The 24,891-nt window shown below is 43.0% G+C and overlaps 1 protein-coding gene across 2 annotated transcripts; it reads left to right on the top strand.

Moving 5' to 3' along the window:
- The first annotated feature begins 5,923 nt into the window (after positions 1-5,923).
- ADSL (adenylosuccinate lyase) lies at positions 5,924-23,601 on the top strand. Of its 2 annotated transcripts, none has more exons than XM_012741663.3 (13): positions 5,924-6,139; positions 8,868-9,071; positions 11,109-11,153; positions 11,648-11,727; positions 15,742-15,913; positions 16,117-16,163; positions 17,168-17,258; positions 18,090-18,159; positions 18,305-18,452; positions 20,608-20,698; positions 21,319-21,408; positions 21,908-22,084; positions 23,452-23,601. In XM_012741663.3, exons 1-13 carry the CDS (start codon positions 5,987-5,989, stop codon positions 23,536-23,538), a joined length of 1,455 nt encoding a protein of 484 aa, XP_012597117.1. In that variant the 5' UTR covers positions 5,924-5,986; the 3' UTR covers positions 23,539-23,601. The 2 variants fall into 2 exon arrangements, with proteins under 2 accessions (XP_012597117.1, XP_012597119.1); XM_012741665.3 differs by having other exon boundaries at positions 5,960-6,084.
- Positions 23,602-24,891: the final 1,290 nt, after the last annotated feature.

Genomic DNA, 24,891 nt, shown 5'->3' with positions numbered 1-24,891 from the left:
TCCCCTCTTATTTGAACCCTCTTTCAAGAAAAAATACTATTTTTGTTGTTGTTGTTAGAGACAAGGTCTTGCTCTGTCACTCTGTCACCCAGGCTGGAATGCAGTGGCGTCATCATCATCATAGCTCAATGCAACCTTGAACTCCTGGGCTCAAGCAATCCTCTTGCTTCAGCCTCCCTAGTAGCTGGGACTACAGGTGTTCACCACCATGCCTGGCATATATATATATATATATATATATATATATATATATATATATATATATATATTTTTTTTTTTTTTTTTTTTTTTTTTTTAATTGAGACTAGGTCTTGCTATGTTGCTCAGGCTGATCTTGAACTGGCCTCAAGCAATCCTCCCACTTTGGGCTCCCAAAGTGCTACAATTACAGGTGTGAGCCAGCAACACCTGGCCTCCTCTGATTGTGTTTTGACTTCAACAGTTCCACCCAATTCAGTTTAGATTTTGTAGCCTGCAATTTCAAAAACATACTTGCTAATACCTATGCATTCCCTTGCCCTTCTGTTTTCTTGACACCCACATGACAAAATTCCCACTTAAGAAGAACCCACCCTGGGAGGGGTGGAGTTTTCTACTCCACCCCTCCCAGCACCCAAAAGCAGCCCAGCATTCCAGCATTGCTGGGGGGGAAAAGTCACTACAGAGCAAATAAGGGCTTCCTTAAATCTGCTCTAACCAACCACCAATGAGGCCTTGACCACTGCCCAGCAAGCTTCCTGTGTTCCTCTGATCAACTCACTGTACCACTCCATACGACCTTTTCTGAAGTCAAATCTTAGCCCCGCCTCAAGCAACTGAGGACTTTGCCCACTAGTGAGTGCATAGAGAAAATAGACATATCAAAAAATTCCCTCAAATTCCCGCTTCCAAACTGGTCTCCCTCCCCTTTTTGTGCTTGTTCCTCCTCCAGCGCTCAGGATCCTTCCCTTCCTGCCCCCTGGGTACTGTAACCTCCATCATCTGTCCTCTCCCCACATGTTCACTGGGGCCCTCCTGCCAATCAACATGCTCAAATTCATGCCATGGTAAAAACTCTCCTGTGGGCTCTCACCAGCAACTGTCCTCCCCCTCAGTCTCTTCCAGTCTGGTTTCTGCCCCTGTCATTCTGCTGAAAGAGCTCTCTCAAAGGTCACGAACAGCCTCCCTAAGTCCAGTGGACATGACCGTCTGCCTGTTGAGACCTCAGATCCTGGGTTTCCTTCTGATGTGCTCTTCTGTCTCCTGCGTCTCCCACACTTTGACCTGCTTTACCTGGCCACACTGGGTCACAGTGCTCGGACCCAGGCCCTCCTTGGTGCTCTTTATGTTAGAAGCCTGGACAATGCTATCCACCTCAGGGCCTTTATTCTGACTCCCTTCTCTTCTGAACCAGCTCTAAGTTTTGGAATGGAATGCCCCATGGCTCAGTCCTAAATCTTCCATTTTCTAGTCATGTTGCTCCCACTAGATGGTTTTATCCAGCTCCATGATTTTAACATATGTGACTGTCCTGCCCAAACTGTATCTCCAACCCTGACCTCTCTAACCTCCTGTCCAACCACCAACCTGCCTATTTCTAATTGACAAATCCCTCCACCCTCAGATCTACTTCTTTCTCCCAGTCTTTCTTCCATTTCAGTAAATGGCTCCACTGTTCACCTATTTGTTCAAACCCACAGATTCTGCACGTTGTTTCCGTCAGCAAGTCCTGCAGCTCTGAATGCACATCCATGTATGGTCACCCCTCACATCTCACACCACCAACTCTGGAGTCCAAACACCTGCACGCTCACCTGGGACCACTGCAGCAGCTTCCCAGTAGTCTTTCATCTTCACCTTCACCCCCCGACAGACGGTTCTCTGCCCAGCAGCCATAATTTGTTCACGTCACTACCTTCCAATGGTTTCTTCGTAAGACTCCACATGCAAACTCCATACCACATTATGAATCATAATTCATACACAATGTGATCTCATTCCGAGTCCCCTGAACTCAATCTCACACTATCCCTGTTAGCTTTCCTTAATTACACCAAGCTTCTGCCCACCTCAAGAGTGTTAAACTTGTTTGCTGTGTCTGGAATGCGCTTTCTCCTAGTCTCTGACTACATGTGAGGATTATTCTATCCAAAAATAGCTGTTACTAGTCCCATCCCCACCCTAAGTTACTCTCTATGCTCCTGCCCTGCTATATTTTCTTCATGGAACTTATCACTCTTACCCATCTCCCTCACTGGAATGTAAACACCAAGAAAGGCAGAATTCTGTGTTCGCCAACTCCAGGGCCTGAACCCCCTGTGGCTTTAATTAATCATCTATATGCTAATGACTCCTAAATTTGTATCTCCAACTCTTATCACTGTGCTCCAGACCTATATATACTATTGTCTTCTCAGCATTTTGAAGCACTTGGATATCTTGACTCTGAAAACTCAGTAAGTCCAAAACAACTTGACTCTGTCTGCTTGCAACACCTCCTAACCCGTGGTACCTGGCATCACCATCCATTCAACAATAAAACCTAAAAACCTAGGAGCATCCTTGAGTGGCTTCTCCTTAATCCCCTTAACTCCATCCCCAAGCTGGATTGATCATACCTCTTTATCTCTTTTCCTCCTTTCTTTAGCCACTCCCATCTTCCAAGCTAGACCATCTGCAGGTCTTATCTAGTTCACTGCATTAGCCATACTCGTATCTAACTTGGCATTAACTCCAGTTCCCCCGCCCCCAGTCCATTCTATACATAATATCTGGGGTGATATTTTTCAAAACACAAATCTGATGAAGTCATCCTCCAGCCTAAAGCTATTTAGTAGCTTTCCATTGCTTATATATGTTTCCTCCTTGGAAATATCCGTAGTTCCAACAAGGTTCTCACTGTCTGACTTCCATCTACTTCTCCAAACTCACCTCCCTCTCCTCCCACCTTTATAGCCTCACTCTATCCCAGTGTCTAGTCTAATGCCTGGCACATAGTATCTACCACTGTGGGATGAATGATCCTAATGGGTAACAGGATGTTACATGAACAATTTGTTTAAAAAACTAAGTTTTTAAGAGCCTTAAATAAAAACGGATAGAAAACAATCAGACCTGTTGACTGAATTAGGGCACAGGAGAGATAAGAAAATGTTTTTTTCTTTTGGCTGTTGAAGAGGTAGCCAGAAAAAGAGGACTCCATGTTAAGGAGATACCAGGGCAAATGAAGATGTTCCTGTAGGGGAAGAGATCCATGCATTTAAAAAAAAACAATCCAGAGGCCAGGCGTGCTGGCTCACACCTATTGCTTAAGGCCAGGAGTTTAAGACCAGCCTGGGTAATATATCAAGACCCAGTCTTTCCAAAAAACAAAACAACTGGCCAGGTGTGGTGGCCTGCACCTGTTGTCCTAGCTACTTGGGAGGCTGAGGCAGGAGGATCATTTGAGCCCAGGAGTTTGAGGTTGCAATGAGCTATGATGACACCACTGCACTCTAGCCTGGGCAACAGAGTGAGAATGTCGCAAAAAAAAATAATAAATTTTTAAAAATCAGAGGAGAAGGGAGGCAAAACTGGAGACCTCAAAGATTCAAGACAAAATAATTGAAGGAGTAAATTGTTTCTCGAATGAAAAGGTAGAAGACTAGAGGTAGAAACTCCTATTTTGAGGAGGAAAAGTAACTGCAAAGTGAAGCTGAGGCAGGAGAGAGGGCTGAAAGAATGAGGAGATAATTGTTTGCAATGGTCATGGTGGAAAGTGAGAACAGTAAATTTATCACAGTATATCAAAGCAATGACAGGTGGGGACAAGTGGGCAGTTACAAGGAGCAAATTCTTCATCTTTCCAGAATCATGTCTGCCCTAACCCCTAAACTGGCCCTCTGCAGCTCAAGAGAGGAAGTGGAAGAAGACCTGGTGATGAGCCCAGGTAACTGATGGGCTTCTCTGATGGCCTGGATATTCTGCAAGTAGCACTGCAGTCAATTCTGACTGCTAATTCTGGAGTCCAGATGGAGACATGAAAGAGCCAGGGAATGAGGACACTGAGGTTTGAGAGAGGTTGAGGAAAGAGGAAGTACAGTGTCAGACTCTAACTCCTATCATGGCTATTGTGGGACTTCTCTTGTTGTGCTAGCCTCCTTTGGGGCAGTATTTATTTATCCAGCAATCATTTATTGAGCACTTACATTATACAAGATTTGGTGCTAGGGACACAGACGTGATCCCTGCCACCACCGAATTGGCCATTAATATGAGTCAATGGGAGACACAAACAACAGTGAATTCTGGTAAGTGTGTGTGTGTGTGTGGGGGGGTGTGTTTGTTTGTTTGTTTTTTTGACACAGGGTCCCATATCACCCAGGCTGGTCTCCAACTCCTGGGCCCAAGCAAACCTTCCTCTTCAGCATCCCAAGTTGCTGGGATTACAAGCTCGAGCCACCACACCCAGGAAAGAAGAAATGTTGAAGCCTTTGAAATATAATCAGCAACTTTTAATGTTCTTGAGGTATTACTGTTATTGGAAAAGGGAAGTTCATTCTCACCAAACAAGCTGGGAATTCAAAGTGGAATTCCTCCAGCAGGTCTCATTTTAGTGAAGAGCTCAGAAATAGGTAATTTCAAACCAGCATAGTACCTGCTACTGTAGCACACAGGAAAGGGCACAGTTGGAGAATCAGGTGCCTGGATCGTCTCCCCTTCTATGTGAGCAATCTAAACACACTCAACCCACCAAGGCCTTTGTGTTTTTTGAGACAGAGTCTCACTTTGTTGTCCAGGCTAGAGTGAGTGCCATGGTGTCAGCCTAGCTCACAGCAACCTCAAACTCCTGGGCTCAAGCGATCCTTCTGCCTCAGCCTCCCGAGTAGCTGGGACTACAGGCATGCGCCACCATGCCCCACTAATTTTTTCTATATATATTAGTTGGCCAATTAATTTCTATTTATAGTAGAGACAGGGGTCTGGCTCTTGCTCAGGCTGGTTTCCTACTCCTGACCTCAAGCAATCTGCCCGCCTTGGCCTCCCAGAGTGCTAGGATTACAGGCGTGAGCCACCACACCCGGCCAAGGCCTTTGTTTTGTCATCTCCAAAACGGGGACTATAATAATGACTACCATTTATTGAGCACTTACTCTCTGCATTGTACTAAGAACTTTACTTGTATTGTCTCATTTTATAATAGCTGAACAACTCAGGATTGTTACAAGGATTAATGAGGTCACCTGTGTGAAGTACTTAGGACAATGCCTGATACTATTAAGATCTTCATAAACATTAATGGTTTTTATTATTGTTGGCTTAAAAGAGGAGAGAGTGGCACCATCAATCATTTTCTAGACTGGGTCTGAGGTAGGCGGTAGTGAGAAAAGAAACACGTGTTCCAGGCCTGAGGGTGGAGGGGAGTGCCTTCACCAAGCCTTGGAGAGAGCCTGGTATGGTGTGTGAGCGCAGGTTCCGAAGCGGGGCAGCCCTCGGTCTTAAGTCCGCCTCTGCTTCCTCGCCAGGTAGTTGGCCTTCAGCAAGCCACTCAGCTTCCATGACTCTCAGTTCTCGCGTCTGGCAGCGCTTGTCTAAATCCATTTTCACCTAAGTTTGAGGCAAGGGGATCACTCAGTACATAATAAATGCTGATTTCCCTTGGGCTTGGTGCGCGTTAGGCAGTCGGAGTTGGGTGAGGTAGGCGACAGTAACAACAACAGCAAACACGAACGGGGCCTCCTACGTTCACAAAAAATCGTTTTAATACTGCATCCGCATAACAACCTTAGGCAGGTATCTTTTCCCTCATGGAAAAACTAAGGCGCAGAGCGATTAAGTAACTTAGGAAGCGCTAAGCACGTTCCAGGCAGCAGACATCTAGCGCACCTTTCTGCGACCGTAAGCATTCACGGCCCGGACACCCTCAGAGGCGGGACTAAGTGGAGGAAGTCCCGCCCCATTCCGACCTCCAGACTTCCACTTCCGCTATTGCTTGTCCTGTCAGCTCCGGCGGGGTCGCGGCTTCGGCATGGCTGCTTGTGGTGACCATGGCGGGCCAGACAGCTACCGCTCCCCGCTTGCCTCCCGCTACGCCAGCCCGGAGATGTGCTTCGTGTTTAGCGACAGGTACAAATTCCGAACATGGCGGCAGCTCTGGCTGTGGCTAGCGGAGGCTGAGCAGGTAACGGGCCCCAGGCCGGAGGGGCCGGGCGGGCGGGGAGAGGCGGGCTCGTCCCAGCATGTGCCGGGCTCCCAGCCGGGCTGGGCTTAGCCGGCTATTTTCGGCCGGGTGTTCACTGTTCTGAGGAGCTGCGGCCCCGGGAAGGCAAGGGCAGGAGGCCCGGGAGCCGACACCTGTTGCCTCACGTATTTTTAGTCCTGGAGGCTTCAAGACACGGAGGAGGCTGCGAGAAATGCAGTCTGTCGTTTCAGGGAGTTCATCTTGGCCATTCTACAAGAGTATACTGCTAACCACAGATATGAGCGCTTTAACGTGACGTTGTGCTGATTTCACACCTCTTTTCTCGTTTAATCCATAAAGACCTTGCAAGCTTGGTGGTGGTTTTTCCACATTGGTGGTTCTTCCACTGGGAAGAACTCCAGTCCTGCAGAGCGCGCTGTTAGCCTTAGGCCACCCAGATATTAAGAGCGGAACTGGGATTTGAACCTGGATTCAGTCCAGACAGAGCCTGGGCTGAGTGGTTAGCCACTTTGTCTTTTACAGTGCTTGTGAGTTAGTGACAGGACTGGAATGCGTGTTTTCAAGGCCACACTTTTTGCCTCATTCGGCTACACTTTGCTTCTGAGGAGGGAGAATTTGGGAAGGGATTTATGGTTTCTTTTATGAGGGCTGCGTATAGAGTTATCCCAACGGTTTCAGAAATAACTTCAGAGGGGCCCTCCAAGAAGAGTGGAACTGAAGATGGTCTAAAGAGCTATATTTCTTCTCAAGTTTCAGGGAAAAGTGCTACAACAAGCAAGTTGGCAGTGTCCTCTCAAATGGCATAGTAAAAATGGAAACAATCTGAGTAGTACCTAGGACCATTGTACCATGAAACTCCCAAAATGGTAAACTTTCATCCTAGATTCCCTGCCCATCCCCTATCACTGTGGTCCAAAAACTTCAGTGGTACAGTATAGTAATAGCAGACTTCTTGAAACTCGCAAAGCCTGACTCTGTGAAGGATCTTATCTTAGACCTAGTGTTATGTAAGACTTGAACAGTCCAAGTCCCAAGCACTGTTTTAAGATTAATACCTCATTAATCCTCAAAACAACCCTGTAGGGTAAGAGCTATTATTGTACCTATTTTATAGATAAGGGACTGGAGGCATAGAGAAATTTACTATAACATATAAACTATCAGATAATGGTAGCAGTAGATAGACTTTAATAATGTGTTGTGGTTTGTGATGGCCTAGTATGTACTCTTTTCTATTTCATTTGATACTCCGTGCTATAGATTAGGGGAGTGGGACTCAGAAAAACTTTGCCAGAGTCACCATAGGTAGTAAATGACTTCAAGCTGGAATTGGAATGTAGAGCCTGAATATGTGTTCTTTCCTCTGTTTGGTCCACACATTGTCTGAAATGCATGCAATTTGGCGTTTGGATTATCACAGTGTCAAAGTTAGCATAAATTATGTAATTTAGTAGTTAGAGATTAGGAGGAATGCAGAAAATCAGCTATAGGGAAAGTATGAATTTTAAGAAGATAAATTTCTTGGGGGAAGGAAGTAATATGGCCACGTTGCCCCCTGCTGCTTTGCTTTGGAAGGAGCCCTGGTATGTCATTTCTGCTGTAAAGGTTCCAGGCAGTTCTGCCACAGGTGGCTTCTGAAATGTGTCTAGTGCAAGTGAGAAAATGAATTTTTACTTTTTAGTTTTAATTAATTAAAATAGCTGCATCTGGCTAATAGCTGCCATGTTGGACAATACCAGGTCTACGATACAAGATCCTTCCCAGAGTCAGTCCTTGTGAGTTTCAAGTTCACCATTGTATATCAGTTTGACCACTGTATATATTCAGCCCTTGGATCCAGGGTTCTGAGCTGCCTATTTTTTGCTGGCCTAATTTTTCCAGTGATAGATGAATTTAATGTGTTGATGTGTTTCTTTTCTTAGCAATATCACCTGGAATTGCTTTCAGTTGCACTGAATTTGCTGGCAAAACTACTTAACAGAACTTTTAATTTTGGTTTTTCTGAGTAAATCCATCTGGGTAAAATGTAAAGCTGCCACACTTTGAACACCTGCGTGCCAAGCACTAAGGATTAAGCAGTAAATCTAACAAAGCTCTCCCCTCATATATACATTCTAGAGGGAAAGGCTGGGCTAATAAATATGTAAAAATGTCAGGTAGTGCTGAGTACTCTAAATTAAACCAGGCTAAAGGGATAGATCAGTGACTTAGAAAGTTATTTTACATTGAAGCCAGGGAAGACCTCTCTGAGAAGATGACATTTGAGCCCAGAACCTGTGTGAAGGAGTGATCTAAGCAAAGGTATGAGGCAGAGGGAGCAGTCAAGAGCCGGATTGTATTGTTGTTTTATGTATTGGCATTTACTTAGAATATAACCATGATTCATTGAAAAGGCTGCCCTCCCTACCCCCACCCCCACTTTTAGCTTGGTTGCCCTCTGGGTTTTTTTTTTTCTCCTAAGACAGGATCTCACTCTGTCCTAGGCTGGAGCTCAGTGGTGTGATCATAACTTACTGTAGCCTTGAACTCCTGGGCTCAGGCGATCCTCCCACCTTAGCCTCTTGGGACTACAGGCTGTGCCACCTAAACTTTAAGAATTGGGAGATAGGGCATAAATGCTAACATAAACCAGGTTTTTCTTGGTGTCACTTCAGTTCAAATAATAGAGATATTGAGGTTATTTAATCTTATTTTGCCTATTCTGCAGACTTTGGGTTTGCCTATCACAGATGAACAGATCCAAGAGATGAAATCAAACCTGGACAACATCGACTTCAAAATGGCAGCTGAGGAAGAGAGACAATTACGACATGATGTGATGGCTCATGTGCACACATTTGGCCACTGCTGTCCAAAAGCTGCAGGCATTATTCATCTTGGTGCCACCTCCTGCTATGTTGGAGATAATACAGTATGAACCCATATTGTTTATACTTGGGACTCATCTTTATAACACACTTATAAATTTTATATGATGTCCGGTTTAGGAAGTAACTTCATAGATCTTTATTTTTAGGGGAATCCTGGCTGAAAACACTCAGGAATTTTCTGCTTTTAGTATCTTTCCAATCTAAACTGTAAGAACCTAGTGACCTCCATAAAATAAGATCTACAGATACTGCTTATGCATTGGTGTGCTGGACATAAGCCAAAGTCTTAAGCATTTTAGAGGCTGCGGTATTAAAATTTTCCAAAGGGCTTTTCTTTCCAACATCCTTTATAACTCTTCATTGTGGCTTCTATAAAAAAAGGAGGATTGCATTATGATTAGTCTTTTGTTTTGTTTTGACAGGGTCTTGCTCTGTTGCTTGGGCTAGAGCACAGATCATAGCTCACAGGTTGCATTGTAATTGTTTTTGTTTTGCTTTTTTTTTTTTTTTTTTGAGACAGAGTCTCACTCTGTTGCCTGGGCTAGAGTGCCATGGCATCAGCCTAGCTCACAGCAACCTCAAACTCCTGGGCTCAAGCAATCCTTCTGCCTCAGCCTCCCGAGTGGCTGGGACGACAGGCATGCGCCACCATGCCCAGCTAATTTTTTCTATATATTTTTAGTTGGCCAATTAATTTCTTTCTATTTTTAGTAGAGACGGGGTCTCACTCTTGCTCAGTCTGGTTTTGAACTCCTGACCTTGAACGATCCTCCCACCTCGGCCTCCCCGAGTGCTAGGATTACAGGCATGATCCACCGCACCCAGCCTATAATTGTTAAATGAAACTTTTAATTAGCAAAAGTGTTTTATAGTCAAACATGGAAAAGTAACAGCAAACATTTTCCTGAAAGTTTACTAGGTGCCAGGTACGATTGTGAGTACTTTGTATGTATTATTTCATTTATTCTGCAGTAAAACCAAAAGAGAGAGATAGATGTTGTTATCTCTGTTTTTAAACAGTCTTATTAGTTTTTTAACTCAGTGAAATTTATCCATTTTAAATGCAGTTTGTTGAGTTTTAAAAAATGTATGCAATTGTTGAACATTCACTGTACTCCAGTTTTAGAGTATATCCCTCACCCTAAGAAGTTCTCCTGTGCCTGTTTGCAGTCAGCCCCCACTCCTGCTTCCAGTCTTAGACAACCACTAACCTTCTTTCTGTCTCTGTAGTTTTGCCTTTTCTAGAGATTTCTTATAAATGTAGTCATAGAATATATGGTCTTTGGGATCTGGTTTTATTATCTTCATTTTTACAGATGAGGAAATGTAAAGAGAGGTTAAACAAGTGGCCCAAGATTACACAGCTAGAAAGGATACAAGATCAGGAAGAATGACTTCAAAACTTGTGCACTTAATCACAGTGTACTCACGGGGCCAGAAGTTAAGTTGTCCCAAATACTTTTTAGTCTTACGTGGTACATAATTAAAGGCATCGTTGGATAATTGGTAAGATAATTGGAGGAGAACAATGATCTTACTTGGAAAATCTTTTTTAAAAGTACTCAGGATATAATTGGGCTCAGCAATTACTGTTTTCTATAAGCACATGTTGAAGTTGCCTGAAATACATACATTTTTAATCTTTAGTAGCAGCTTTAAGTTTCCTAAACCTTGATATTCTGGGTTATGCCTTATTAGCAACTATAGGTCAGAAAAGGAGGGTAGGAGTTAATGGAATGTGCTCAGAGACTCAGCCACTCCTCTCTTGGAAAGTATAAACCTTATTGACTTGCACATTTTCTGGTTGTTTAAATACCAGGTAGGTACATTGGGCTTTATGAGTATAAAGGTTTTGTTTCTTATAGATCCCAGTAGTACTGCTTTCTAAGTTAGTCTGCTTTTAAAACAGTAATCAGAAAAGAACAATTTAATGGTAGCATCTTCAGGTGTGCATAGTGGGTTGCTAATAGTAAGATAGGTTGCTAGCTCAGACACCCAGCCATGATGGCCAAAAAGTGTTACACAGTATTGTGTGAGCAAAGCTCTTTAATATGACACCATTGCATTTTACTTTGTAGGACCTGATTATTCTTAGAAATGCATTTGACCTGCTGTTGCCAAAGGTAAGGAGTCAGCAGACATTTCCTACCAACCTTAGATTCCCTGTGATAGGAGATGGGTACCAATTATGACTAAATCAACGAGTATAAATCCACATAGATTATCATTTTCTCAGGTGAATGACCCTATTTCTAATCTGTAGAATTAACAGCCTCTTTAAAACACTGTAAGTGAAGGCTTTTTAAAGGATTTCCTTTTGAATGAAGGAAGCAAAGGAGTGTCACTGAAATGTCGGTCAGGATTATGATTTTGTCCTGGTTTTCTGCAGTGGTCTTAAAATAGTTCATAACTTTTTAGGTAGTCAACTTAGTTTTCAGATGTCAGTTGCTATGAACTCTACAGGGCACTTCAGGATACAAAGATGAAAAGAAATGGCTGCTGTCTTTCATGAGCTAGAGGTCTAATTTTATATAAAATTATTTAAAAGTATAGTTTCTATTATGTAATGAACTCAGCCTGAATTCACCCTCTTTCTACCACATGATCTTTCTTATAGCTTGCCAGAGTGATCTCTCGGCTTGCCAACTTTGCTAAGGAACGAGCTGATCTACCCACGTTAGGTTTCACACATTTCCAGTAAGTGATAAGATTACTTCTTGGGAGTTGCGCTTGTTTATATGCATATGGCTTCTGGATACTTCTTTAGTTCTCCATTTTCCATGGTAACCTTGAGGTGAAGAATGTTAAAATATAACTTAAGCGATAACTTGGGATGCTTATAAGGAATGAGCCTGATATGCACCTTAAAAACCTTACTAGTGAGAGAGTAAATCCAATAGTTTGGGAAACATTTGGAAATATGTATGGAGAGCCTTAAAAAATATTTCTTATGATAATCATCAGAAACAATCTAAATGTCCAAAAATAAGAGAATAATTAAATAAGGTATAGTATATCCATAAGTTGAAATAATATGCGACCATTAGAATGATGCTCACAAGACTTAATAGTGTGAAAATGTGTTTAAGTTAATGTTATGGGGTAATAGAGCTTATAAATTGCACAAAGATTGGATGAAAGTATATTACAATGTAAATATTGATAACTCTGGTTTATGAGATAATAATTTTTTTTTACTTTTTGTATTTTTGACTTGTAAAATGTGCAAGTATTTTTATAATTACTGAATAAAGACCTTTTAAAAAGCTCTGATAATGGCTGGGCACGGTGGCTCATGCTTGTTATCCTAGCACTCTGGGAGGCTGAGGCAGAAGGATTGCTTGAAGTCAGGAGTTCAAGACCAGCCTGAGCAAAAGTGAGACCCCATCTCTACTAAAAATAGAAAAATTAGCCAACTATTGTTGCCCATGCCTGTAGTCCCAGCCACTCGGGAGGCTGAGGCAGGAGGATCACTTGAGCCCAGGAGTTTGAGGTTGCTGTGAGCTAGGATGAGTCCATGGCACTATAGCCCAACCAACAGAGTGAGTCTCTGTGTCAAAGATAGAAAAAAGAAGCTGATGATGTCATTTTAAAATGCTAGTGACAAAGTAGCTCATGTTGTTTCAGTAGTGGTATATTCGTATCTAACTTATGTTTTGATAGCATATTGCTATGGCAGTAGAGATATCATCTCATGACTTAAGAAAGCTTGTTGAGGCCGGGCGCTGTGGCTCACGCCTGTAATCCTAGCTCTTGGGAGGCCGAGGCGGGCGGATTGCTCAAGGTCAGGAGTTCGAAACCAGCCTGAGCAAGAGTGAGACCCCGTCTCTACTATAAATAGAAAGAAATTAATTGGCCAACTGATATATATATATAAAAAAAAATTAGCCGGGCATGGTGGCGCATGCCTGTAGTCCCAGCTACCCGGGAGGCTGAGGCAGAAGGATCACTCGAGCCCAGGAGTTTGAGGTTGCTGTGAGCTAGGCTGACGCCACGGCACTCACTCTAGCCTGGGCAACAAAGCGAGACTCTGTCTCAAAAAAAAAAAAAAAAAAAAAAAAGCTTGTTGAGCTTATTAATCTTTCTTAAAGTTAAGGCTTATGTTTATTGGTAGCAGAAACCTGAAGAACTTATTCCTGTGAAGGAGTTAGTGCTCAGCATCTGTGGCTTGACTATGAAAAGTGTTGCCTTCTGCTGGCTTCCCTACACAGCTAGCATCATCTGTATTGCAGCTCCTCTGTCTCTCCTGCCTCTGGGGCAGTGCCCAGGGAAAGCAGAAGCATTCTGATATTCCTCTGGGGTTAGCATAAGGAAAGGTATTGGCTGCCACAGTTAGCAGATGTTAGGAACTCTGAAAATGGTCAGTCCATGCAATTTAAAAAAAGCTTTACTAAGATGTAATTCCCATAACATAAAATTCACCATTTTAAAGTATACAATTGAGTGATTTTTAGTATATTTACACAGTTATGCCATCATTACCACTACTATATAATTTCAGAATATTTCTGTAATCCCAAAAAGAAACCCTATACCCATTAGCAGTCACTCCTATTCCCCCTTTCCTCAGCCCTTGGCAGTCATTAATCAATTTTTTGTCTCTACGGAGTTGCCTATTCTATACATTTCATTTAATAGAATCTTGGGCCGGGCGCGGTGGCTCACGCCTGTAATCCTAGCACTCTGGGAGGCCGAGGCGGGCGGATTGCTCAAGGTCAGGAGTTCAAAACCAGCCTGAGCGAGACCCCGTCTCTACCATAAAAATAGAAAGAAATTAATTGGCCAACTAATATATATAATATAAAAATCAGCCGGGCATGGTGGCTCGTGCCTGTAGTCCCAGCTACTCGGGAGGCTGAGGCAGCAGGATCGCTTGAGCCCAGGAGTTTGAGGTTGCTGTGAGCTAGGCTGACGCCACGGCACTCACTCTAGCCTAGGCAAGAAAGCGAGACTCTGTCTCAAAAAAAAAAAAAAAAAAAAATAGAATCTTGTATGATGTGTGACCTTTTGTGTCTGGCTTCTTTCACTTAGCATAATGTTTTCAGTATTTATCCATGTTGTAGTATGTGTCAGAACTTCACTTTTTATGGTTGAATAACATTCCATTGTACCACTGTGCCACATTTTGTATACCGATTCATTCATTGGTTGATGGATAGTTGGGTTATTTCCACTCTGTGGCTATTATGAATAATGCTGCTGTGAACAAGCCCATGCAAATCTATTAGCAGGAGTTAACAAGGAAAACAATGAGATTAATTTGAGGATATACTATAGCTTGTGATGTGCCTACTGTAGACATTCCTATTGGTGTGCATCGATGTTGCTAACTGTCAGTATTATTAGCCTAAGAGGAAAGAAATTCCTTTTGGAGTGGGCTAATTAAAACTTGGGCATTATTGTAATTTATTCATAATTATGTTTTATGTTTAGAAACAGACCTTCAGTGGCTTGATTGAGCCATCACACTGGAAACAAAGCCATTAGCTGTAATATTAGAGTCCTTTGATTATATGTGTTTGGGGGTTCTCCATAGCATGACTGGCTCCTCACAAAGGCCTTCCTCTGCTGCCAATCTAGAGTAGCCTTCGCTATTATGATCCTCATTTTCTTCTTTTGGCATTTAAAATATCTACAATTGGCCTGGGGAGGTGCCTCACGCCTGTAATCCTAGTACTCAGGGAGGCAAATGTTATATGAATATCCAATATAGTTCTTAGCAGTGTCTAGAGATATAGCCATGAACAAAATGGACATTGTCTCTGCCCTTATGTTAAATTGCTTCTTGATGAAGAAAGAACTATGCTAATAGCCCTTTAGTTTTATAATCTTTGAATGTTTATAAATGACATTGAATCTCCTTAACTATTATTTGCTCAAACTTTTTCTTCTTTTTCTTTTTTTTTTGAGACAAGAGTCTCACTTTGTTGCCCAGGCTAGAATGAGTACCATGGCATCAGCCTAGCTCACAGCAACCTCAAACTCCTGGGCTCAAGCAATCCTGCTGCCTCAGCCTCCCAAGTAGCTGGGACTACAGGCATGCGCCACCATGCCCGGCTAATTTTTTTTCCATATATATTAGTTGGCCAATTAATTTCTTTCTGTTTATAGTAGAGACAGGGTCTCGCTCTCGCTCAGGCTGGTTTCGAACTCCTGACCTCAAGCAATCTGCCCACCTCGGCCTCCCAGAGTGCTAGTATTACAGGCGTGAGCCACCGCGCCCAGCCTATTTGGCCAAACGTTTTTAGTTCTTGTTTTATTTTTACTAGTTTCTCCCACTCTTACTGTTTTTTTTTTTTGAGACAGAGTCTTATTCTGTCACCTTGGGCTAGAGTGCAGTGACATGATCATAGCTCACTGCAGCCTCAAACTCCTGGGCTCAAGTGATCCTCCTGCCTTAGCCTCCTGAGTAGCGGGAATACAGGCTTGTACCACTATGCCCAGCTAATTTTTCAAAAGTTTTTTGTAGAGACAGGATTTATCTATGTTGCCCAGACTGGCCTCCAACTCTTGAGCTCAGGCAGTCCTCCCACTTCAGCCTCCTATAGTGCTGAGATTATAGGCACGAGCCACCACACTTGGCTCTCCAGCTTTTACTTTATTTGTTCACCCAGCGGTGGGTAATAGTGGTTATTAAAAGAAGCAGTGAAACTTTGATGAAGTAAGGCCTTGGTCTCAGACAACTTTGTGTTATCATTGGTTTATTTTCAGGCCTGCTCAGCTGACCACAGTTGGGAAACGTTGCTGTCTTTGGATTCAAGATCTTTGCATTGATCTCCAGAACTTGAAGCGTGTCCGAGATGACCTGCGCTTCCGTGGAGTGAAGGGCACCACTGGCACTCAGGCCAGCTTCTTGCAGCTCTTTGAGGGAGATGACCAAAAGGTATTCTGAAAGTGACCTTAGGGATACTGAAATTCGTCGATGGAGCCCAAGAGAAAAGGCTGATCTCCAGTATGATAACAGAGATTGATCCAGGGGGTGGGGGTTGGGTTAGAAGGAGGTTGGAGGGCGGAGACCTGGGCAGGATGACAGGTTGAGATGATCTTCACCTGGATTTCTGTATGGATGTGTCTCCTTTCTTCAAGGTAGAACAGCTTGACAAGATGGTGACCGAAAAGGCAGGATTTAAGAGGTAGGTAAGTGAGACAAGTGTTGGCCTCCCTGTTAAGTTGATGAAGGGCTCTAGATAGGACCTCAACTGTTTTTACTTTTTCTTCCTCTGTTTTTCTATGCATTTCTTTTTCTCTTTGGCTTGAGTTTTATTTTTTCATAGTCTGGATTCTATTTTCTTATAATCTATAAGAAAAAAATTATTTACTTCTGATTTTAGAATATCCTTACCCATGTTGTTGCTATTTTTGTTTTTATTTCTTTACTGAAGGCCTCCAATGGGTTAGACTAACTGTGACCCATTTCCATGTGGGGGGCCCCAGGCTCCACAATGGTTCCTTCTCCCAGGCACTGCCATCAAGCTCTGGCGGGATATGGGTATACTGGACCATGTTTCTTCCTCAACAGGACAGCTTCCTGCGTATTGGTAAAAAGAGTGGAAGACTAGTTTGTTCCAGGAGCAAATTACCAGTCAGGTTCTCTGGGTTCAATGTGATATAGTGTGTCAATAAGACCAGGATTTTGCTTAGAACCTGGTTTTGCTTATTTGACAGAGCCACATTTTGTGTACAATTTTTTAATTTTGTTTTTTTAGAGATAAGGTCTTACTCTGTCACCCAGGCTAGAATGCATTGGCCTAATCATAGCTCATCGTAACCTCAAACTCCTGGGCTTAAGGGGTTCCTCCACCTCAGCCTCCCAAATAGCTAGGACTACAGGTGTGTGCTACCCTGCCAAGCTAATTAAAAAAAAATTTTTTTTTGAAGACAGGATCTTGCTATATTGCTTGGGTTGGGTTCAAACTCCTAGCCTCAAGCAATCCTCCTGCTTTGTACTCCCAAAGTGTTGGGGTTATAGGGGTGAGCCACTGCAATGGCTCAGTTCTGGCCCAGTTCTTTTATATTTTTAAACATAGTCTCACTATGTTGCCTAGGAGGGATTTGAACACCTCAGTCTCCCAAGTAGGTGAAACTACAGGCTCGTGTGACCATGCCCAACTTTGAACTATCTTCTGTTTATTTCCAGGAGTTTCATCATCACGGGGCAGACCTATACTCGGAAAGTGGATATCGAGGTTCTGTCTGTGCTGGCTAGCTTGGGGGCATCCGTGCACAAGGTGAGTGGTGGCAGCTTATGAGGTGGGGGATGGGAGCTTTGGGTACCACAGACAGACTGAATCAGCGTCAGAATTTTACTTAATTGTCTTTCTCGAGAGGTATCATACTTGAGTTTTACAATTTGGGGCCTGTAAATGGAGCCCTTAAATTAAGGTGTGTTTGAGGGAAAGACTAGTTTTGGCATTCTCTTTAAAGTTTCTCTAAGGATTGCAAAATGTCCATCTTGTTCAGTGGCATATTAAAATCAATCTTGCCATTGGCCAGGTGTGTTGGCTCACGCCTGTAATCCTAGCACTCTGGGAGGCCAAGGTGGGTGGATTGCTTGAGGTCAGGAGTTCGAAACCAGCCTGAGCAAGAGTGAGACCCGGTCTCTACTATAAATAGAAAGAAATTAATTGGCCAACTAATATATATAGAAAAAATTAGCCGGGCATAGTGGTGCATACCTATAGTCCCAGCTACTTGGGAAGCTGAGGCAGCAGGATTGCTTGAGCCCAGGAGTTTGAGGTTGCTATGAGCGAGGCTGACGCCACAGCACTCACTCTAGCCTGGGCAACAAAGCGAGGCTCTGTCTCAAAATAAATAATCTTACCATTATCTTTCCATGTTTCACAAAAGTGTTTCCATGCTCCTTGAATTTGTCATCCTAGCTCTTTGGGAGTGCAGAACAGTCTGATTAAGATACTCTGCAGGAGCTCTTGGGGAGGACGGCTGATCGTTAGCTCAGCGACAGCACACCAAAGAGAGCTTCTTCATTGGCCTAGTTGCTGCTCCCAGACTCCCCTGCACACTGACAGTGTGGGATGATGCTTGTTCCCTACCTCCCACAGATTTGCACTGACATCCGCCTCCTGGCAAACCTCAAGGAGATGGAGGAACCCTTTGAAAAACAGCAGATTGGTGAGTGTTATGTAGAGATCTTGAGCACTGCAGAGCTGCTGGAGAGCCTTGTGAGCATGTGCTCACAGCTCACCCAGCAGTATATTGCACACTTGCTCTCCTCTGAAGTCTTTTTGCCTTTGCATCTTGTCCTTTTATTTGGCAGGCTCGAGTGCAATGCCATACAAGCGGAACCCCATGCGCTCAGAACGGTGCTGCAGCCTTGCCCGTCACCTGATGACCCTTGTCATGGACCCACTGCAGACAGCATCTGTGCAGTGGTTTGAACGCACGCTGGATGATAGTGCCAACCGGTTAGTGGCACAGGGATGTCACATAAAGCAAGTTGGGAGGAGGACTTAAAGGAAGAGCCCAGAAGCAAAAGGACATTTTTGAGCATCTCTACATTCCCTCCTGTCCTCAAGGAGCCTCGAGTCCAGCAGGGAGGCAAAAACATAAAAGGACAGTGTGATGAGTGTTATGATTGAAGTGTGTACAGGGTACTGTGGGAGCAAAGTCAGGGGAGTAGTGTTTGTGGAATCAGAAAGTGTCCCAGTAGAGCCTTAAGCCTTAAGAAATACAGGCCTTAAGGCTGGTGGCAGTGGCTCACGCCTATAATCCTAGCACTCTGGGAGGCTGAAGCAGGAGGATTGCTTGAGCTCAGGAGTTGGAGACCAGCCTGAGCAAGAGGGAGACCCTGTCTCTACTAAAAATAGGGGGGAAAAAATTAGCTGGGCAACTAAAAATAGAAAAAATTAGCCTGGTGTGATGATGTTTCCCTATAATCTCAGCAACTTGGGAGGCTGAGGCAGGAGAACTGCTTGAGCCCAGGAGTTTGAGGTTGTTGTGAGCTATGATGAAGCCACTGCACTCCAGCCTGGGCAACAGAGACTCTGTCTCAAAAAAGAAAACAAACAAAAAAGAAATAGGCCTTTTTAAAAGACAAAATTGGGAACATGTATAAAGGCACAAAGGTGGGAGGAAAAAACACTTGGTGGAGTTACCAATTATTACATAGTGCTGGGGAAGGAAGTCAGGATGGGGCAGATCATGATCACAGGTAGTAGCCCATTTATGAAGGGTCTTATAGGCCCTGAAAAGGAGTTTAACTGATATCCTGGAGGCAAATAGATGTCACATGTGGTGTCTTGGCACAGTAACATCTTTTTTTTTTTTATTTTTTATTTTATTTTTTTTTTGAAGGGGGAGGGAGGAGAGGGATTCAGTTTCTTTTCTTTTCTTTCTTTTTCTTTTCTTTTTTTTTTTTTTTTTTTTTTTTTTTTTGAGACAGAGTCTCGCTTTGTTGCACAGGCTAGAGTGAGTGCTGTGGCATCAGCCTAGCTCACAGCAACCTCAAACTCCTGGGCTCAAGCAATCCTCCTGCCTCAGCCTCCCGAGTAGCTGGGACTACAGGCATGCGCCGCCATGCCCGGCTAATTTTTTTCTATATATATTAGTTGGCCAATTAATTTCTTTCTATTTATAGTAGAGACGGGGTCTCGCTCTTGCTCAGGCTGGTTTCGAACTCCTGACCTCGAGCAATCTGCCCGCCTCGGCCTCCCAGAGTGCTAGGATTACAGGCGTGAGCCACCACGCCTGGCCTACAGTAACATCTTGATTAATTATGAGGTGAGTCAGAAGTCATGTGTAACTATAAATAAGGTACCAGTTTGCACATGGTTTTCTGCTTTATGTATATAATCATTGAAAACAGATTCACATTACTCTCGCATTGTACTGAGATTTCTTGAATGGATAAGGTTGTGTAGTTAAAACCAGCTCTCTAGGATCTGTGCATAAATCCTGACTTCATCTATGTAAATAAGTCATGTGAACTCATTCAAAATAAGTCAGGCATTAAGAACTTTTTAGCAAGGTGCTACCTAGTGAGATATGCCTGCTAAAACACCCTGGCAACACTTTCAAGAATCGGTTGTAAGGGGACACGGATCAGGTCAGAACAAGTTAGGAGGCTACTTTAAAAGTCCCAAGTCCACAATAGTACGGCGGCCATGTAAATGGAGAGGAAGGACATAGATACAGAGTCAAAGGCAGATTGGCCAGCCTTGGTGGTTGACTGGAGTGAGTATTAAGAACCCAGTGACTAGGGTGCTTGTGCCATTTACTGAGGCGGAGGCTGCAAGGGAGAGGAAGAGCAGGTTTGCCATGGTAAGTGGAAGGCAGTGAGAAAGTGGCTGAATTCAATTTAGGGTTTGAGGTGCCTATGGGTCAACCAATTGGAGCTCTCAGGTATAAGGTATGGTGCCTGGGCAAGTGGTCTGGACTAGAGGTGTTAGATTTGAAGGTCATGAGAACATTGGGGTAGTTGGAGTCATGAGATTGAGGGAAATTGGCCAGGGTACATATGGCATGAGAAATCAATAGGGCAGCCTCTTGGGACACACCTTGTTTGTTTTTCACTGAAATGGTATGTTTAAAGAGATAACTGAATGGCTGTTTGTTTTCTAGACGTATCTGTTTGGCTGAGGCATTTCTTACTGCAGATACTATATTGAATACGCTGCAGAACATTTCTGAAGGATTGGTGGTGTACCCCAAAGTAAGAGGCCTCAAAAAAGTAAATTATTAGGGAAGGGTTGGAATGTGGGAAGAGGAGTGCTCTGGAGTGTGTTGTGGGAACTGTATTCTGGTCTAATTGGAGCTTGTCCCAACTTAGCATGTCCTTGAGTTCATGACATAAGCTCTAGGGAACGAGCTCTGTGGAATTCATAGACACATTTATGGAAGAAGGAAAAAGAAGTACTTTACATTGCCTTGAACTATCTACCAGTATGAGTCGTCTACTCTGGTGTGACTAGGCACAGTAATGGCTCCATTTGTCTGTTTTTAAGTCCTTAGCAGATTGGTTCATTCCCTTGATAATACTCAGCTCTTAAGACTGGGCATTGAAATGTAACACATTTTGGTTTTAGGAATCATTCCTCTGAAGTAACTTTTTTACTTAAGTCAATATTCTTTTTTTAAATTTAAAATAAACCTCCAAATTAATAAGAAAACTGAGAAGTACTATATAGAATAAACACAACCCATTATTCTCTCCATAAATATTATAGTTTGTGTCCCTGCATTTTGCTTGAGATAGTTGGTGTCCTGCTGTGTGTATGCCTTTGTAACTTTGAGGCATCTTTTTTTGGCCATTTATTTAATCTTTTCTTCTAGGTAATTGAACGGCGTATTCGGCAAGAGCTGCCTTTCATGGCCACAGAGAATATCATCATGGCCATGGTCAAAGCTGGGGGTAGCCGCCAGGTTTGTAACCCCTCATGCTCCTGGATAAATTGAGAGTTCACCTTCGGTCCTGCTCTCTTCTCCCTGAAGAAGAAAGGATGAAGGAAGGTGTTACCTTCAGTCACAGTGTTGGTACAGAGCAGTGACCATACTCTGCTGTCTCTGGAAGGTGATTGTGGTGAACTTAGTTTATCAAAAGTCAATCACTTGTAGAAAAAGTCCACTCTTAGTGAAGGAGTGAGGCCTGAAATTCCAGAGGGAGTGATGGAAAGAGCAGGAAGCAAGAGCAAAAGGTTCATAAGGCTTTAAAGAAGAGCCCAGGGCAAGGTGGGCATTCACTTCCAGTTCATCCGAAGATGTAGTCAGAGAGTTGAGATCTTAGTGGACTCAGACTGAAGGGAGCCACCTCAGCCTAGAGGAGTGTTGTGTGTCAGCATGGATGTGAAGTATCTCATGACTGTTTAAGCATGTTCATATGCCTTGTTAGTAGTGAACTGACTCCACTTCACTGTCTTCCCAGGATTGCCATGAGAAAATCAGAGTGCTTTCCCAGCAGGCAGCTGCTGTGGTTAAGCAGGAAGGGGGTGACAATGACCTCATAGAGCGGATCCAGGCTGATCCCTATTTCAGTCCCATACACTCCCACTTGGACCATTTACTGGATCCTTCTTCTTTCACTGGCCGTGCGTCCCAGCAGGTAAGCCTCCATCAGAACTCTTCTGGGGTTCTTCCCTAGATGCCCTCTTTTCTCTTTTCACACTGCTGGCTGCGGAGCCTGGCATACTGTCTTTGATGTTTCTATTTTATGATGGGAATGGGGCTAGTTAGAAGGAAATTAGATTACCTTAGATGTCCTGAAAAATAAAAAGAATGAATGGAAATCAGAGAAGCTTGCTGGCTAAAATGTGAAGATTTGACTATTTTGAGCTGCTGTAAGTATTTCCCCTTGTGGATTTCTTGAGGTTCTCTTTCGGTCTCAAGAATATGTTGTAATGGACAAAGACTTGGGTTTTATTGTCAGGTAGATCTGGGTTCAGTCCTGACTTCTGGCATTTACTGTCTGACAGCATAGAAATAAAATATTTCATACTGGTGTTATGAGGGTTAAAACGCCTAGCATAGTGCTCGATGCGTAGTGGATGCTCCGTAAACATTTTGTCATTTTTCCTGCTGACCTTTTGGAAAAGACTAGAAATGTTAGTTCAGAAACATTGACTTAGTACATACTAGGTACTCAGTGTGTGTTCAAGTATTGTGTTTAATATTGGGGACTTGTTACACAAGGCAGTACATGTAGGGATTGAGGGAAGTACATCTTTTGGGGGGTGGGAGTCACAAAGAAGGAGATATCCCTTTTAACAGAATGTGGTAGAAGTTAGGAAAGACTTCCTGGAAGACATCATGTCTGAGCTGACTAGTAGGAGATTAGCCTGGGAAGGCCAGCTGGGAGGAGATGGCAAACTATATAGACCTCTAACATGTGAAAATGACTACAGTTGAGTGTTGCTGGAGTAGCAAGTGCCCCAGAAGTAGTAACTGGATTTGAAGCTGAGGACCAGAGTTTGTCCTTTACATTCAAATCACTCAGGTGTTATGTAAAAGTTGGACTTTAAAGACTTAAAACTTGGAGGTAGAGAGACCAGTGAAGAGGCTACTATAATGGGCTAAGCAATGGATGATGAGGGCTTTGACAAAGGCCGTGGTTACGTAGATAGAAGGGGGAGAGAGGAGGTTAATCTCTTGGTGGCAGGTGGAATAGGGCTGGAAAGGAGGGAGGGGAGAAGCCATGGCGATTTTATTAATAGCTTTTGTGGAAATGGTGGGACCAACTGAGAGAATACAGGTGGGGTTGGTTTGTGGGGAAGGATGGTGGGCATGTGGGTTGAATTGCCTGTGTCTAGGGAGAGACTTCTGATAGGCAATTGAGGAAAACAGACACTCAATGATGGAGTAAAAGTTTTATCAAATTAGTCTCAGTGATATCAGTTGACATTGAAAAAGGTGTTATCCACTTACATCTTAACATTTTCTTTTGTCTTATCTTTACTTTCCTCTTTGGAACAGGTACAGAGATTCTTAGAAGAGGAAGTGTTTCCCCTGTTAAAACCATATGAAAATGTGATGAAGGTGAAAGCAGAATTATGTCTGTAGAGTCTGAAAAGAATTAAACAATCATTGTTGGTTTTGTCACCTTGATTGTTAAGGTGTGAAAAAGTGTTATTGTAGTGTCTCATTTTACCTTAAGAATTGTTGCCTTACATTAATACAGCATTTTCTGCTTCCCATGGTGGTTTTCACATTTCTCAAGGTTAACAGTGCAGAAACAGAATGCACTGTAGTTGACTGTTTTTTATAGCAACACAGACTTGCACAATAAACAGCTCATACTTGCTCTTGTCCTTTCAAGGCACGTTTTCCAGCTGTCTCAGTGTAGTCCTTCTCACATGTTCACTTGATGGTGCAGTGGCAAATTCTTGGTCCTCTCTCCTAACGGTAAATTTGATCTAGATCTAGAAAAACAACCTGGAATTAGCAAAGTTGGATACCTTTATTTCGATTATATCTGGCTAGAATATGTAATGAAATTTGGAACTACAATTCTAAAAAAAACACAGCAAAAACTCTGATGTGATCATCGGGCTTAATCAGTTCAAGTTGTGCCCGACCTCATTTTATCTTTTGTTAAGGCATGTATATCAGGGAAATGCTAATTGGGTGTATTGATTGCAACATGGCATCTGGCAGTCTTTACTCCTTGTTATGTGGGTTTTTTAAAATGACAAAAAATAATTGTATACATTCATGGGGTACAGAGTGATGCTTTGATACATGTATAGTGATTAGATAAGGGTAATTAGCATATCCATCACCTCAAACATTTCTTTGTGTTGGCATGTTCAGTATCCTCCTATCTGAAATGATATAATGTTAACTATAGTCATACCACAATGATATAGAACACTAGAACTTATTCCTCATATCTAGCTATAATTCGTTACATGAATTTATATGTCATTAAATATGAAATATCCGATTTTGAATCAAAAGTTTAGTTTATTACACCTCAAACAAGAAGCAGTACAATTAATCAAAGTATGTGCTTAAACTATTGACACAGTTTTGCCACCTTAATGGTAGCTTGTTTATGCCAGCAGTGGAAAAAGCCTGTAGAGCAAAATGGCGATGAAATCATGAAAGGGGTTTTCCACAGCTTGTTGAGAATTAAATATTTTTCCTTGCAAGAAGTGGTCCAAAGCTGGAAGAAGTAAGTGGTAGTCAGCTGGTACAAGGTCTAGTGAATACAGTGGATGACAGTTTCCAAGTCCAGCTTCTATAGTTTGAACAGCATTGTTTTTTTGTGTTTTTTTGAGACAGTTTCACTCTGTTGCCCAGGCTAGAGTGCCGTGTCATCAGCCTAGCTCACAGCAACCTCAAACTCCTGGGCTCAGGCAATCCTGCTTCCTCAGCCTCCCGAGTAGCTGGGACTACAGGCACGTGCTAATT

This window comes from Microcebus murinus, chromosome 10 (assembly GCF_040939455.1).
Source record: "Microcebus murinus isolate Inina chromosome 10, M.murinus_Inina_mat1.0, whole genome shotgun sequence".
In the NCBI taxonomy this organism is placed as follows: Eukaryota; Metazoa; Chordata; class Mammalia; order Primates; family Cheirogaleidae; genus Microcebus; species Microcebus murinus.
Note: the sequence above shows the minus strand (reverse complement) of the source record. Positions and strands in the feature narration are given on the sequence as shown.